Genomic DNA, 18,715 nt, shown 5'->3' with positions numbered 1-18,715 from the left:
TTGTGGCTTTGAAGTCCGGATAATGGACGTCCGGATTACGGATGTACTGTACTGGCTCTTTAATGCAGGGTTCTCAACTGGTGGTACGCAAGAGAAAAATAGGTGGTACGCAAAGAAGCAAAGTATTTTTAACTATTAAATTCGAAAATTAAAACCCCAACATCCTGATTGAGTTTTTTCTCTAACACTCATAGATTTCTGTTATCCGAGCTTTGTTCAAGAGAGGTGGTGGTAGTAGTACTTTGTAGTGGTGATACTAAAGGTTTCAATTTTTGCTTAGATGGTAGGCATTAGTCAAAAGGTGCTGCTTTAGGGCCATCATTATAATATCTTTGGCATAACGGCAGACAACACTTTAAAGGCATAATGCAAAACGAAAAAAATATCAAGATTAAATTAAGCAGACATTAAATCTATTGAAACAATGCTTTGGTTCATTAGTACATCCTCTCATGATTTCCCTAACTTGCTCATGCCATCTGGATGGCTGTCGGCCAAAGAGGCTATCTTTCGCACCCCATCGAGATAGCCAACAGTTTGTGACGTCACTAAACTACGAGCCTTTAGTAGGGAGGCTTGTGTTAAGAAGGTGTTGGCAGGGGTCAATTATTCCCCAGGAGGAAATTCCATAATTTCAAGAGGGGATGCAGTCAGTCTTGTGTATTTAGTTTTAAAATATTAATATAAAAAAAAACTTGTTTATTCGAATTTTGGTGTTAACATTTTCTATCCTTAATTCTGTTTAATTTATAAAAAGTTTTTAAAAAAATCTAAATGTAAACAAATGTATATGTTTTTTGAATATTGGAATGGAGGGCGGGGAGAGAGTGATCTAGCAGTGGTAAATGAGGTGTGTGAGGCAAACGAGGTTAACTGGTCTATACATTTCTAATGTCCTTTGTAAACCATTGCTATATTGAAATCAACAGATTTCTTCTCAGCTTTTCTGTCCTTCTAGAATGCTTTTTGCTTATTCTTATTTCAAATCCATAATAGAAATGTAAAAAGCATAAATGTAATTGTTTAACATTGGGTTAGGTGCATGTTTTAATTAATGCTGCATGTCTGCTTTGAAAATGATTTGTCAAGAAAAGAAGTGTTGGACTGGGTATGCACCAGCTACATCCTATCTACATTATTAATAACAATATAATCAATCAATGATGCCAAGATAATGTTTAAAGTTATCCATCCTTTCCCTGTGTGATTTACAAAATAGTGAAAATTGAAGAACGAGTAACAAATGTAGATGAAAACTGTACATAAAAAGTGATAGAAATTATGGAAAATCAAAAATCACTTCAAATTTGCTGAGTGACATATAAAATGTAAAAGCCAAGTTCTAAAACAGTGTATGTCACCATAGCATATAATATAAATTGGCAGTGTGATTAAAAAATTCTTTTTTTAAATATTTTTAAAATTTTTTTTATAGAAAAAATAAGTATATAATATATAGTGGCAGACATAACTGGTTCATGGTCCCCAAAGAAGTCAATACAGCTAAATAACAAACCCATAAACATAAAAAATCCATTACAAAAGCATAAATATGCTTATGCATCAAAAAACAAATAAGCACAGGTCTTGAAAACAGTACCAAATTATGTAAAATCTATTAATGCTCATGTCTTTTAATCTTTCAAATAAAAAAAAATTCTAAATTGAAAATCTGGGAAACTATTAAAAGTAATTGTAAATAATCTAATTTCTATTGTGCCATTTTGGTAATAGTAGTAGGATTCAAAAATAGTAAGAACTGATGATGAAGGTTTTTAAGAGCCAATAAATAAAATTGAGAATACTGGAAAAAGTTAAAAAAAAAACGTGTTGAAGTTATATTACAATATTTACCTTTTTGGCATCATTTTGTTCTAAATTAAAGTGTATTTTTTTACTGTTGCATATAATGTGTATTGTTTTCAGGGCTGGCACCAGAGCATTTGCAGCAGGTACAACCACACTGAGCGGCAAAATTTGTAAAATAATAGGCAATAACTGGGTGGCAGATTCTAGGTATTGAAGTAATTGCATCGGGCTGTGAAAATCCTTTCTCCGGCATTGATCATTTCTTCATCCTCTTCAGTCACTTAATTTTTATTTTATAAGTGTGCGTTTATATATGTATATATTAATGTTGCTTAGTTTATGAAATGAAATATAAATAAATAGTGAAACTGTGGTGATGAAAGTACCTAATAAAAGGGATACATTGTTTTGTTTGTTATAGAATAATTCATTAAAATTTCTGATTAATATGTTTAATTAATCATTTTATTTATACTGTTATGTGAAAAGTAATTCTTATTTTCCTTTCTTAGTTGCAATATGTCTGTTACAGTTCAGCAGCTCCTAAATGATGCAAAACGGCTTGTTACACGTCTACGAGAGCATGACAACTCTGCTGATTCCCTTATTTCACAAGCACAGACATTGAACAACAATGTAGAAACAATGAAACAAGTTAGTTGATATGTACTGCATACATATTTTATAATTTAAATTTATTTATGTGAAATAACATTGTGATAAATTTATTTTATGCTAGTTTCTTTCTTTTTTTTTTTTTTTTTCTTTTCTTTTCTTCTTTTTTCTTTTCTTTTCTTTTCTTTTCTTTTTTTTTTTTTTTTTAAGGATATGTACTCTGTGCATGGCTATGTAAATTTTTTATATTATGCATATTGGTTACATTTAAAGCAATATATTTTAAGTGTACATTATCTGTGTAAAATAGGAAGATCTTTAAAAAAATATGAATAAGAGGCATGGAGCCTTGGTATCTATTTCTGACATACTTTAAATTTTATCTGCTGTGTTTTATTACATGTAAATTTCCAAATCAATTCATTTTTCATACATTTTTTTTTGTATAATTTCCTTCATTTAAAGGATTAGAGGAATTTCTTTTAACAATTTTTTGTATATAATTCTGTCTTGAATGAAATTTGAAGGTTATATTGAAAGTAGCTATTTCAAAATATAGAAAAGTGTTTTTATTTTCTGATGTATCAAACACAAAAACAGAGGTGTTTAAATTAAATTTTAAAGAATATATATTGTGTAAAGAAATAATTTTTGGTACTCGCATATTATCTGTTCGACCATGAAATGGTGGCTATGTGGCATGATTTTGCATCAGTCATGGATAACCATGATGTAACAACACATACGTAACGTGCATTTTCGTTTGATTTAACCCCAATAAATTATTAACAAACCATCTTTTGTTTTTATGAACAAGGATATAAATTAACTGTTTGTCATATTTATTTTCTTGCATTTTGAAAAGATTTATTAAAATTTGGAGTCTACTTAGAACTATTGATGAACAGAACATTATTAGCTGAATGTAATCAACAATACAATAATAGATCGGAACAATCTATGGGAAGTTTGTACTCATAGTGTTCTAAACAGAGCATTCAGTAAAAATCAGAGGACCTAACAGAATAGCAGAAATTGACCAAAGCTGTTTTAATTAGTATAAAAACAAAACAACCTGAATATTAATTGTTTATTAAATCTAGAGGTGTTAATTCCTTCAGAATTCCACAGGAACATTTGCCAAAATTTTTGCAGAATCTTTGCTGAATTTCATGATTTGATTGTAGCCAACTTCCATAGTCGATGGGATAGTATGTAAGTATCAAGTTTTTTATGGTCATATATTCCTATATAATTTTTCAGTTTGGATCCTTTTAGTACCATGAAGAAGTTGAAAAATTAAATGCTTTGGCTCATCAAAGACCTCGATCAGCACTTATCCTAAATATACAGCAAGAAAATCGTCATATACGAGAACTTCAGCAAGAAAACAGGGAGTTAAAAGCAATGTTAGAAGAACATCAGTCTGCTCTAGAACTCATAATGAACAAGTACAGACAACAAATAAAGCACATTGCTGAAACTGCTATGGCAGAACAAGCTTGGGTTCAGAGGGACTCTTCCCAGGTATTGTTTCTAATATATTAATTACTTTAAATAAGTAGTTATCAATGGATGTGCTATAGCACATTAGCATGCTGTAAAATTTTGTATCTGTGTGGTCAGAAAACAAAAGTATAATAGAGAAAAAATGTGAAGTGAAATGTGCTATGAATAACAGCATGCTGTACTGCGAGCCATAAAATGTTCAGAACCAATGCTTGAATTTTTTTTATTATATCATGATGAATTGATATTAATTTCTCTGTATTAACTATTTAAAAATTAAGTATCTGGTTTTAGGAACATAGAAGCTTTTTTGAGAAGATCCTGTAAATTTATCGTCATTGATAACTAAGGAAATAAAATAATATTGAAGAAGAGAATGACCTCATTCTCTTCTTCAATATAATGGAGAGAAGGGGAAATTGTCAGAGGGCACAAAATTTTTATGTAGCAAATTAAATATTTATATGAAAATGTTACAACTTTTTAAGGAGTGCAGTTTTAAGATTTATCCTTAGGTTCTAAGTTTACTAACAAAACTCTGTGGCAAAGTAAAATACTTAGTGAAAAGTGATTTATGTGTATAATAAATGAATTCTTTTCAAATATTCACATAGAAGAAGAAGCTTAAGTTTTTATAAGGGATGGTAAAAAATGATTTTATTAATTTGAGATAATTAGTTTTATCAGATTTCGAAAATTAAGCAATATCCTTATAATTTTGTATTGCAGAATCATTAATTTATGATCACACATAATATTTTCTTATTGTGTGCAGATTAACAATTATTTATGTTCAAAAGTACGAGTATTTTAAAATTCAAAATATATCTTACTTTTTGCTGATGAATTAGCTTTTAAAATGACAATGAAATTATAGTGGAAAGCTTGAATTAATAATATTTGGCTTTTAGTTCTCTTAAATTTATAAGAACTAGAGAGGGGTATGGAAGTGATCTATTTTGTTTTAATAGAAGGGTATAATTAGCACTAATTTGCATAGTTTGTAACATTTGATTTAACCATTCTTTCTTAAATGCATCTTTTTCAACAAGCTGAAATTTTTTTATAGAAGTACTGAAAGATAAACTATGAAACATGCATTGACTTTAGTGAACCACACATCAGTCATTATCATTCTGTCGCTTCAGTATCTCACCACTGTCTAAGTATTTGAAGAAGTGCACTAGTTCACCTGGCATCTAGTTCCTAAACTGAATGATCTATTTCATTTGGTTTGTCATATGAAATATGAATACTTGTGTATTTAATTAGAAAGCCTTTCTATGCCAGATAACCTTTTAAGGCCCATTCAGACGGGTTTATCTGAGCTAACGAAGTCAGTTCTATGTGCCGACTAGCTCTGCTATGCATGCACATATGTTTCAACGCATTTACGTTATGGGGAAAAACTTGTTTTCAAGATGGGTCGGCTAAATCTGTTGTCTCTGTTAGCTCAGATAAACCCCACTCTGAACCACCTTTTAGTTTCTTGAAGGAGAGATAGCCTCTTTTGTATTTTCAAGGGACTTTTCTTTCTAAAAAAGGAAATAATTGAATTTTAATGAATTAAAATTTAACTTCTATGATACATAATTCTTATTATTCATAGTGTGCATGTAAATTCAGTTATATTTATAAATAAGTAATTTAAATTCACTGTAATTAACGAGAAAAGGAGGAAAAACTTCATACTTTAAATAAAAACACAATTTATTAGCCAGTATTACTCAGAACAGCTCTAAAACCACATTTGTGGTCATAAAAAATTTAAGACAAACACCCTGAAACAATCAGCAACACAACCATCAAGCTATAACGATGAAGGTAGCTTCACGGCAAAGCACTAGAGTACAGCTCCCAACTCAGTTCGGTCATTCTCGGAACTCAAAATATTCTCGAGACTCTCCACACTACAATTTGTGATGCCCTCAACGATACACTCGATAGCCTCAACGATGGACCAACTCGTGATACACTCAACGACCAACTCAACACTGGGCTACTATTTCGTATAAGTAGGGTTTATAGAGTTAATTAGTTCTAAGCATAGGCCCCCAGCCCACTTAGCAAGTGAAACCTGCCATATGGCTATAAGGGGACAGGCCAAGCCACAAATCATTATAAAAAAAAAGATTAACATAAAGGAAAAGAACATATCCAAACAACAAAAATCAGTGTTATTTAGATTCTAATGTTCTTTTTGCAAATTTTATAGCTTTTGTCTTTGAGAACATTATGGGCGAAACTGGTAAGAATTCATTCCAGAATTTTCTCCCTCCATCTATGGCATATCACCAATTTTTTCACCAAATCTGGCATCCCTGCCTTCTCTTGCCATTTTTTGACAAGCCTAAACCTGTTTGTGGAGATCACAGTTGGGCATTTCATAACAGTATGTAATTCCATATACAGTCAAAAGTCGTTAATTCGGACACCCATAATCCGGAATGATCTAAAATCCGGACCTCAAAGCTAAAATCTTTCTGCGCATGCGCATAGGCGTTTACGCGTGCGCGCAAGACTTTTACAACTGCGCATATGGGTGTGCGCAAGCGCAGAATACGTTTTCGCGTGCGCGTTTAATGTATAACGGACGGTATGAGCTAAAATTATCTAATTATCTATTTCAGTTAATGTTGATGATTGCGTTGTTCCTTAATCTTCGAATTGGATCCGGCTTATTATTTTTTGCAGACTGTAAGAGTAATTTTATAAAAGTAAGCTTGAACTTTCGATTATGTCAAACAGAATTTCCGATGCTGGAGCTCCCAAAGGATCTACAAAACGAAAGTATGTTTTGATGTCCATCAAACAAAAACTGGAATTGATGCAAAAAATGGATAAAGGCATATCCTTTGTTTATCTAACCGTTCCGAAATCTGTTTTTCAATTTCACGCTGCTCTGCGCGTGGGGGGGGGGAGGACGTTGCGGCGCACAATGAACTGGAAGTTGATCTGTCAGCACTATCGTTATCTTCAGGGCAGATGTTTTTATTTTATTCGGCTTATAATTCCTTACTAATTGTAGTATTTCATCTTGATGTACTCCGTCTTTGATATGATTTAAATCAAATTCCTCGTCATTATAAATATCACGAATACAAATCAAATAGTTTTCTGGTTGCAATTTTGTCGCGGCGTGCAATGAACTGGAAGTTGATCTGTCAGCACTATCGTTATCTTCAGGGCAGATGTTTTTATTTTATTCGGCTTATAATTCCTTACTAATTGTAGTATTTCATCTCGATGTACTCCGTCTTTGATATGATTTAAATCAAATTCCTCGTCATTATAAATATCACGAATGCAAATCAAATAGTTTTCTGGTTGCAATTTTCTAATTTCGGCTATGCGTAATGTATGCTTTACGCTTGCGCGCGTTGAAAGAAATGTTTAATAAAGTAAACAAATAAATATTAAGCTCTTTTTTTTTTTTTTTTTTTTTTTTTTTTTTTTTTTTTTTTTTTTTGTAAATTTTTATACCCACCCTTTAGATCATAATTGCTCATTATTTTATAAATTACGGTTTCATATTTTTAATTTTATAATTTCTGCATGCCATCTTACCAGATTTAAACTGATGATCTATAATCCCGAAAAATCGATAATCCGGAATCGCTGAAGTCCCGACGAGTCTGGATTAAAGACTTTTGACTGTATTATTTTTTTCATTGCTGCTTTTATGGTTGTGCTAAAAATGTGCGATAATATATACAAAATTTTGACTAATTTAGTTAGTTTAATTAACCAAAGATGGTAGGTATTTTGCATCGCAAGTAATCTATGGTTTTTTAGTAGCTTAACTTTATGGTTTAACTATATACTCTTTTAATTTTAACATTTAATTTTTCAAGATATGTTTTATAATGGGTCATATCAAATGAGTCTAATTTCTCCCTCTGTGTTGCAAATACTATACAGAAAGGAAGGTTAGTTATTAGTTTTTAAACTGTCTCAACATTTAAGGCCTTTTTAATATTATTTGAAAAGAAATGACCCCTTTATTTGTAGCAATATTTAAAAAAAAAATCGGTGTTCCATCTATGTCATTGATTTTTTGTTTTTCCTGACTTTTTTACATAGAAATGTTTCGATTAAATTGAAGATCTTTATCTTGTGAGATATATTGTGAAAGAAACAATACAGTCAAAAGTCGTTAATCCGGACTCGTCAGGACTTCGGTGATTCTGCATTATCGATTTTTCCGAAGTATAGATCATCAGTTTAAATCTGGTAATATGGCATGCAGAAATTACAAAATTAAAAATATGAAACCGTAATTTATGAAATAAAGAACAATTATGATCTAAAGGGTATCAAAATTTACAAAAAGAAAAAGCTTAATATTTATTTGTTTACTTTATTAATCATTTCTTTCAATGTAAGTTGCTTCGTTTCATGTAATAATACTTTCTCTTTAATTCTATTAAACAGACATAATTTCTTGTTTAGTTACAAAGTTCCACTGTTCAAGTCCTGTAATTGCTGTGTCAAGAATACCGACTAACTTTTCGATCGAAATTTTTTTGTTTTCAATAACTTCTCTGTCACTTTCAGTAGCGGTATTTTCTGGATCTAGAACCATAGTACAGATTTCGCCATTCATTAATGACTGATGACTGAGAAGCATTGTCATCACAATGAAAAACTTCTTTAATATCATCTTCATTTATTACCACTTCTCCACATTTCTTTACAAAATCCGTTAATTGGAAAAATTCACCTTTGTTTTGTGATATCCAAAAACCTTTAAAATTCGTGGCTATCATCATCAAATTTAGCTATCCTTCACTATACATATTTGGCTATGCATCATGAACTTGGCGACTAATGACAAGTTGTTCCGTTAAATTTTATCTTTGATGCTAAAGCAAAGTTTAAAGTTTAAAGAAATTAAACATTTAGCAGTAGTAGCAATAAAAGCTCCCTGAGATATCATGTTGTGCAGACATTGAAGACAATAAAAGGTTTTGAACTTAACCGATTTATTAACAATATAATAAAGAATAAAAACACAGAAAATAAATTTCAACAATATCAGAGTCTTAGGAAAAATATAATATAACCATCATTCATCAAATAATATTTTTACCTGGTCTCCAAAACACTGGCATTCAGTACAAATAAAATGTCCTAAACAGTAATTAAGCGGCCTAAAAATGAAGCTGGCTACACATTCAATAAGTCCATAATCAATGGTCAAGAAAAACACCTGAAATTTAAATCAAGTTCTTGAAATCACTTAAAACCGGCCTAACCCCGTTTGCACGAGGAATCGCCGCTCACGTATTTTAATTGCTGCCTTTATTGAAGAACATGGATGCCGTCCACGGCAGTCACTCACTTGGTAACCATCATTTATTCTGGAACAATAATCTTGTGGACATGAACCAAGGAACCCCATTCCGGAACAACCATCCTGCAGACAGGCACCAAGGAACTTTATTCAGGAACAGGCATCCCGCAAACCGGAACCAAGGCACTTCATTCACCGGACTGCATGCATTCTTCTGAAGGGGCTGGAAACCGCTTGCTCAAGTGCCAGCAAAGCAGGAACTAGAAGGGCTGAGCCAGAGCGATGCGAGATACTTATAGCAGAAGTAGGAATGACGTCATCTCACAGCAACCAATCAGCTATCGGCACGAATCGGCTTTTCAGATGACGTAACATCACGTTTCGTTTTTGCATCTCAATTAGGTTGAAACAGTCCGTTCTCAATGCAAACAGTGGCAGTAAGAAAAAAAGAAGTAGAAGTAACTACTATATTACATTAAAGTAAGAACTAAACTAAATAAACATTTCAAGGAGGAGTAATGATGCAGTAAAAGGTTTAAAATAAGCTATATTTTCCAACAATCTTGCTTCTATCGCGCACTGAGACAATTAAGCCTGAATTGTATTAGTTTAGTTATTTATTATACTTATGTCTATTTCTTGCACATGCTTAAGGCTTATCAGAGTTCTGAATAAATAAATTCCCACATATACTTAAGCCTTATTGAAGGCTGCCACTAGATATCTTACTGCCTGATGCAGTCTTTGTGGGTCCTAAATTCTGCGACACAGTGCGGCCATACGAGCCCTAGCGCTGGTTCTGAGTTTATGTGAATAACAAATCAGTTATTCTAATTCAAATAGCCCTGAATGTAATCTTTGGATCTAATGAGTATCCTCAACAAAATCTATTTTTAGTGTATGGAAAGAAATTTTTGGTAAATTTTTCCTCGTCAACATTTTTTACCGCTTTTAACTTAAATCTGTAATCATCGCCAAGCATAATGCCAGCATAAAAGGTTACCATACTCCTTTATTATTTAGTAACTAAAATAAAAATATTGTTTAGGCATCGCTACATGAGTCATTACTCAAGTTGTCATGGTTTAATATACAAGCAGTGATGAAAGGAAAGTATAATAAATAATGATTCGTCAGGTTGCTGTCAGATCAATGATTTATCTATGTGGTATGATTTGATTTGAGATGTGTGCCAAGCACATATGCAGCAGCGGAGCCAAACTACTGATGGTACAAATTTATACTTAAATGATTGTTTCTTCAAAAACAAGGTATTTTATTTAGAGTCGAAGTTAAATTAAGAAGCAGGACTCTCCAGATGTTTTATTATGTGCGGAGGGGAGGGGAATCAAATGCGCATGCATAAAGCCTAGAAAAACTTTGTTGGTGGTTTCGAGGTCTGGATTTTAGATTATTCTGGATAATGGACGTCCGGATTTCAGACTTTGTACTGTATTATACTTGAATTAAGTTAAGTAAATGTGAAAAGCATAAAGTTTTAAATGCAATGCTTGTTTATCAAAGAGAGTTACATGATTTAATCTGAACACTTACGTATTCCCTCTCTTTTTACTGATTTTACTTGTTGAAAATTGCAAGTAGTGAAGTTGTTAGTGTACATTTATGAGGGGAAGACTTAAATATGAACAAAGTGAATTAAAAAGCACATGTAATTACTAATCAGAAGTTCCTAAAATCATTTGCTGAAAAACTTACAGGGAAAATATTCAAAGTAGATAAATAGGCAACTAAATATATTATATTGCACTGTAGTTTAATAGTATCATTTGCTTTAATTCCATTTATAAATTTTTAGTGCTGCTATTATTTCAGTTACTGTAATTTTCGGAAGGAAGGCTGTATCAGCGTAAACGGCGCACCATACTCCTTTATTAAAAAATAATGGTGGGCAAAAAATCTAAAATTATGCAGAAACGGTGCACTTAAATTAAATTGCCCATGACATCGTCATATACCGTATAGATGCAACATCTTGATCTAAGTCCTGATATGTGACATATTAGTTAAGAAAAAGCATAAAATGAAACCATAACTCAAAAATAAATTATAGGTAAGAAAATTTGAAAATATACTTATGTTCATATATATACTTTTATTTACCCAGTAAAGAAGTTTATTTTTGTAATACTTATACTATATTATAAAAATATCGCAACATCGAGACATTAAATTTGGATAATGGGAAAAAAAATTTAATTTACTTACAGAAAGAATTAAATCAAACTGTACATCATATGAAGCCATCAAAATCCGATTCTTCACTATCTGAATTAAAAAGATTTAGCAAATCCTGATCTAAAATAGATAAAGTCTTCCAGATCGTTACATTCACCATCTTGGTTTACAGTCTCTTTATCCGGGGATATAATTTCAGCGTCTTTGAACTCTGCTGTTGTGGGTGATGTTATCACCGATTTCCACGCACTTCCTACCCATTTTGCAACTTCTTCATAACATCTCTATGAATTTTGCTGCTTTTGATATACATATGCAATTCTTCACTCATCCAACACTCCCACCACTTTCGGACTTCAGCTTTGAAGGATTTATTGTCTGACAAATCTAATGGTTGTAAGATTTCTGCCAAACCACCAGGAATTCTTGCTAAGGTCATAGACAGTTTTTGACATCTGGTTTTCACTGACTCAAGTAAATGAGAACACTTGGAATCCATTATGGACAACCCTTTTGGGTGGAAAAAAAGATCCCTTACAACACTGCCAAACTTTTTGCAGCTACTCATGCATGATTGTTTCGGACATCCATCCATTCTCATTTGCACAAATAATTATGTCACTAGGAAAATCTCCCATTGGAATAGTTTTCCTTTTAAACGATCATCGACTTTAGCTTGTCCCCGTTTGCGACACAAGCTAACACACATGTAAATGACATTCTTTCATGTCCTGTCATAAGCATAGATACAGTTTTTACACCAGTTTTGCCAACAGTTCTGTTTGCTTGAGAGTCAAAAGCTAATGGTGTTTCATCCATATTTATTATTTGTGATGGAAGAAGTTTTTGTATGTCAAAAATATCTGTTACATATATTAGAAAAGATTGTCCAGTCCCAGTCCATTGGTAATTGTAGCCCAACTGTTGTTCTACTACACACAGAAATATTTTTTCTTTACATAAATCTGCTGCCCCAGCAAGGCCCTCCTTTGAAATCATTTATGTTCCTTTGTTTTGCCATAAATTTTGATTGTAAGTGAATTTTTATTGTCAAAATTTCCATTCTCTTTGCTCGCTGCTCCTTTATCCAGTTTGCAAAGACATCCTCTAGATTCGGCCACCTTACAGTACCACTTTTTTTGGCTCGTTTTTGTTGTGACATATTTTTAAGTTCTCCAACATCAAATGCGCCTCTTGTCCACTTCAAACTCTCGAGCTGCTGCTCCATATCCAATCTGTTCTGCATGGGAAATTACATTAAGCTTAAAACCAGCAGTATAGCTGTGCCGTTTAGGTGCCATTTTCAAAAATTTTCCACTCCCTTCTTACTTAAGAACTATCTAACAAGTATTTGTACCAAAACTGTTGGGATCTGTATCTGAGAGAATGCCAAGAAAAGTCGATTCTTGCTGAAGGAGGAATATGTCAGAGTTCGTTATTGCAATGCAGGCGGAGTAGTGTCTGCCTTTGAAAAAAATCGCAGGAGATTTACAATAGAAAAGGCAGGGGAGGGGTCCTGGAAGATATATCCAATGGCAAAGAAGAGAGACTATTCAATTTGATGAGAATGCTGATTTGAAAGAGGAAAGAATGTTATTGTTCTGAGATCCCATTTAAGGTGAATATGGCATGTAATGCCGTTCAAGAGAAAAAATTTCAACAAAATAAAGTTAGCAGAAAGCAACTGAGTGGACTTTTGTGTGGGAACAGCACCAAACTATGTACAATGACATCATAAGAAATTTTTTTTTTTTTTTTTTTTTTTTTTTTTTTTTTTTTTTCTTTTTAAGTGCACCTAAGCAGCGCATGGGTAGAAATGCCGCTCCCACTCCCAAAAAGAAAATTTAAGTTTTAAACATTTAAATGCTGCGGCTTTCTTCCGGAAATTATGGTTGATTTAAAAAGGGAAAGTTTTATCAGTAAAAGCAGTCACCATTTGCAGAAATAGATATCTGGATCTACTATTTAAATTTTTGTAGGAAGTCTTTAATGCTGCTCTCAGTTTTTCTAGAAAGAACTCTTTTCATAGATCTTGTATAATTCTAATTTTTTTTTTTTCAACTTTATAACTTAAATAGGAATTTTAACTCAGATGATCATTTAAAGGCCCGTCTACACATAGCGATTTTCTCGGCCGACAATATCTGAGATAGCTTGCCTGTCCACACGGAACGATTTTCTCGTTAGCACAGGAATTCACTCATCCAATCACTGTGAAAGGAAGTGTTCCCGCCCTCTGTTGCATCACACTGTCTAGGATTTGTAAACAAAGCTTACGGTGTTGTCAAATAGTCAAAATAATGGATGACTATTTTCAATTGCTACTATAGATACAGCTGCAATTTTGAACTTAGCTATTGCTACAGAAGGGGGGGGGGAATGCGCTTGGACCAGAAATTGGGTCAAACAATGAGAAATTCATAGTGCTTTCGTAATACCTTCCTCCGGGAGTTGCCTATGGAAGACGGTATAGTTCGGAAAGTATTTATGGATGATGCCGCGGGATTTTGGTTTTTTGCTAAATTTAGTTTGCAGAAAAATTAGAAAAATATATGCTTTTCCTTTGTGTACTGAGTACACGGATTGCTCCTTATTTTATTTTATTTATTTATTTTTAATTTCACTTTCCAGCACTCCTATTTGTGCATTTAAATCTTGAAATAATAAAATAACCATGTTTCAGAAAAAATAACTAACTACTGTGTTTTAAATCAAAACCTTTATTAATGAATAAATAGACCAGTGGTGCGCAAACTTTTTTCGACTGCGACCCCTTTAGTAGAGAGAAATTTTTGGCGACCCCTAGAGATAAATGTTCACAAATACGATGTATATTTCACGCATTTCTTTCGTTTCGAATAAAAACATCATCACATCTGACTCATATTAATTTTATTTATAATTTTAAGAAAATACTTTTTGTATAACACAAAAATCAGTAAATTGCCCTTTAATGAGACGTATTTGACTGCAAATTTCTAATTATCTCATCGATGTTTGGATGCATGTTGCTAATTGCAATTCGCATATCATCTTCAGGGTTTAAACGTGAGCGGTATTTAGTTTTTATTGAAACTAGTTTGCTAAATCCAGTTTCACATAAATACGTTGATGCAAATTGTATTAACACTCTGATGGCATTCTTGCATGAAACGGGATATTGTTTTTCCACGGATAGCCAACATTTTTGGCAAGGCTGAGTCTTAAATTGATTTCGAAGAGTATAATCACTAATTAGATCTATCAATTGCTCTTTCTCACTAATTTGAAGAGTTGAACTGCATATGTCAAAGGAAAATGGATCACGAATCCAACCAAGATCGTTTTCAGGAAAATCCTCGAATCTTCTCGAAAAATTTTCCTTTAACTTTTCAATGTGATGTTGGAAACGATGTTTTTAAATGTAAATATATCTATATTATTTTCCTTGATAAAATCGTTAAAGCAAGGGAACATGTCGGTGTTGTTTTTATTCAGTTCAGTTTCCCAGAGACTAAGCTTATTCTTAAAAGCTTGAATTTTACTGGCTGAAGATATGATAGTTTAATTCTCACCCTGCAAGCTCAAATTTAAGTCGTTAAGTTTTTCGAAAATATCAACTAAATAGCTCAGCTTCCCTAGCCAAACTTCATTAATATAATAACTTGCCAATCTATGTTTCCTTTTAATTAAAAACATACACACTTCATTTCTCAAATATCCGTCGTAGTATTTTCTCACGTGAAAGCCATCTGACTTCGGTGTGTAACAGTAATCTCTCATACGTTGAGCTCATCTCATTGCAAAGTATTGAAAAGAGACGGCTGTTGCATTTAATGTAGTTAATTGAACTAACAGCGTCTTATTATATGTTGTGCAACTCTTCATCCATATCTTTTGCAACAAGAGCTTGCCGATGAATCATACAGTGATTAAATACCATATGAGGCGCCACCTCCTGAATTAAGCCTCTAAGCCCTTTATTCGAACTTGTTAATGCTGCAGCACCATCAGTACAAACCGCAAAACAGTTTGCCTAGGTAAGGGACTTTGTTTCAAAATATTCATTTATTACTTCGAATATTTTTTCTCCAGTTGTTTTTCCCTTCCAAACTTTTGCAACATAAAAACATTTCTGTTATATCTTCATTAAAAATAAACCTAACATAAATAATTAGTTGTGACATGACATTTTAGTAATTAAGGTAGTCTCGTCCAGTTGTAAATCAAATACAGATGAATTTTGCATGCGTTTTATGACTTCTGACTCGTTATTTCGTGACATTTTGGAAATCCGCCGAGACACGGTATCTCTTGATAATGGTATTGTTTTTAGTTCATTTCCATATTTATCGCCATGCATAATTGATGTCATATTAGTTGCTGCAGGAAGGATAAGGGATTCTCCAATTGTATGGGGTTTCATTGTTTTTCCTATTAGATAAGAAACTTCTAAAGAAGCTCGTAATGCTTTCTGAGGTATTGTTGTAAATTTCTTTAAATGAGCACTTTGAATTTTCAGATTTTCAGCTCGTCTTTGAAAAAAATTGGCATGTGTATTTTGAAGTTCTTTATGTTTAATTTCCAGGTGCCTTTTTAATTTAGCTGATTTCATGCTCTCATTTGCTAATTTTTCGTTGCAAATGACACATATAGGGCAAATGACACATAACAAATAATATATAAAATTTTATCATTTTTTTTCGAGAAATTCAATAAAATTAACAGAGATCTTTCTCTAATGATAGTACATACCTGATAACAAAAAGTAGCAAAGCCCGATAAAAATATAAAAAATCATAATTACACAACGTCACGCAATAAAACTCGAGGATAAACTAAAAAAATTGCAGGCCAACAGCTACATGCTACAACTTCACGTCTTCACTCTGACTATCAGATACACTGTGTACCTTGCCATCTGATTGGCTGATCACGGAAGCGAATTTTTCCCCTTTCCCTGCGGTTAACGTCTAGTCAAATAGGCGCTTTACAGTAAAACTGGCGAATTATCGCGAAGAGGGCGCTATCTACCGGAGTGAAAAACTTGCGTCTTCACACTTTACATACATTACGCATTACGGTCAAAGAAAGAGCGGACAGCATGAAATTGCAATTAAACAGTGAGTGACGGCGCTTCACTCTTTATATGTACACTGTATGGTATGCAGCATGCAGGCATAATGTATTTCATAAAAATTTGGCGACCCCCAAAAAACTTCTGGCGACCCCTAGTTTGCGCACCACTGAAATAGACAATAATGTCATGAATATCAAACCAATATAAGTAAAAAGTAGTAATAAAGAATAAAGATTACTACATTACCAAAGCAACAGTGTAATTTCAGTGCAAAAATTTTAAATGAGAAACATCACAAAGGCGCAAAGTCTTAAGTAGTATATTTATTGAACATTAAAAAACTAATATCAGCATAATTAAATAACTAATATAATCTGAAAACTATGATCATATGACTCTATCAGTTAATCAGCGAATGAAATTAAGCAATATTGTATTAAATTGGGCTGTAATTTGCTTTCGCAAAAACTCAATTAACACAAAACTGAGTTTGTGACTTTCTTTTGACCAGTAGATCTAAAACACGTGCCAACGGCCATTCGAAAAATAAGACGTTAAAATTCAATAAACACCCCACCCAAAAAATAAAACTTGACTTTTAAGTCATGCAGTTCGAATTTCCGAACTACCAGTGTTCAGCAATTTTACCGCTCGGCAACTGGTGGGCCTTATAGGAATTTTGATTGATAACCATTGTGCCTGATTTGCTTGTGGAATATTTAGTGGTTTATTTGAATTATTTACTTTGCTATAAAATTAACTTATATTTGTTTTGAGACTGGAGAATGTGCAAACTAGTTATAAAGTTGCTTGCATAAAAATTTTTAAACATAGTGGTAAATATTAATTTAGAAGTCAAGCAACAAAAATCATGTTATATTTGCAAATTTTTACAGTTTCGATGGTTTCAACGAACCATCAACCTCAGCTGCCAAAGCGCAAATGAAAGAGATAAGATGTAGTGATAACTATTGTTGTTTGACTTCTAAATTAATATTTGTTCGGTGTGTTATTTTATCTTAATTATAGTGGTAAATGATCAGTTGTTGCACGTAAAATGAATAAATGAAAAAAGTGAGATGCACATTTTTGATTAAAGATTAGGATATCTTTTTTCACTTGGATGGACTTCAATATATGTATTTACTGTAATGGAAGCACATTCACTTCTATTTTAGCATTAGAAAGTTTTCATTACATGGACTTCATTATGTGCGTTTACCATAATGGAAGCATATCGCTTCTATTTCAACATTAGAAAGTTTTCCCATGAAAGCAGATAGCTTTAGTTTGTTTGCTTAGTCATATGAGCCAGTCCCATCGTATTTTAATGAGTTTTTTTTTATATTATGCTCTTAAAATAATAAATTATTTATATAAAAAGCTCTTAAAATAATAAATAAGGCATTCTCAGTGGCATTGAAAATACCATTTGTACATTTAACTCTTTCTTAATTTTCTTACAGCAAAAAGTGATAATTATATTTTTTCAGTATTAGAATTACATTTAACAGCAGTATGCTAAAATGTAATTTTGTCATATATAATAATTAAACTACTGTATTTACTCGCATAATAATCACATCCCCATTTTGAAGCAGAAGAAATTCTCAAAAGTGCACAATATTATGTAGTAGATTTCTCCGCATAATATTCGCACCTAGACTTTCACAATGAAAAATTGGCAAACAGAATGCGACTATTCTGCGAGTAAACACGGTATATAGTTTGTTGTTAAGACTTCTTTTGAAATGAGAAGTCAGAATGTTTTTAACAATATCAATACCTTTTGTAGATGTAATTTTAGATCTTCAGCATATTTATTATGCTTGAAAATTTCATAATATACTGGTGAAAGATTATCTGTTGAGCCATGTTTTGCAATATATGAGCATAATCAGCCTAGGCTCCTTTTGTCAAATTTTAAATCTTTTGTGAAACTTGTTTTGAAACAAATACGGGGAAGCAGTTTTATGTTTCTGAGTATTCATATCCATTTTCTCTGAGTATTTCAGGGCCAAAATGCATTTACAAATTTTGCTCAAATATTTATTATTTCTAGCAAACCAAGCTTTGAATTCTATCCTAAATAGCTACTCTTATCTGAGCTTAGGAACATACTGGGTTTTATTCATATTCAGAGTAATGAAACTGAAATTAAAAACAATTTCAGAAAATTGCTAAATAACGAGAGAGAGCTGTATGCAAGACATGAAAATGACAAAAGAATT

General features: G+C 32.4%; 1 protein-coding gene across 4 annotated transcripts in view; it reads left to right on the top strand.

Moving 5' to 3' along the window:
• LOC118198534 (FGFR1 oncogene partner 2 homolog) overlaps positions 1-18,715 on the top strand; it is a 79,737-nt gene that overhangs the window by 50,081 nt on the left and 10,941 nt on the right. For 2 of the 4 annotated variants that reach the window (XM_035370230.2, XM_035370228.2), the window contains 2 exons: positions 2,322-2,463; positions 3,703-3,951. In XM_035370230.2, the coding sequence (XP_035226121.1) occupies positions 2,329-2,463; positions 3,703-3,951 (384 nt within the window). In that variant the 5' untranslated portion in view covers positions 2,322-2,328. Of the gene's footprint in view, positions 1-1,956; positions 2,111-2,321; positions 2,464-3,702; positions 3,952-18,715 lie in introns of those variants that run through there. The other 2 variants (XM_035370231.2, XM_085822399.1) reach the window with 2 other exon arrangements.

Source organism: Stegodyphus dumicola, chromosome 8 (assembly GCF_044657685.1).
Source record: "Stegodyphus dumicola isolate Sdum_Otavi_A_Nest chromosome 8, ASM4465768v1".
NCBI lineage: Eukaryota > Metazoa > Arthropoda > Arachnida > Araneae > Eresidae > Stegodyphus > Stegodyphus dumicola.
Note: the sequence above shows the minus strand (reverse complement) of the source record. Positions and strands in the feature narration are given on the sequence as shown.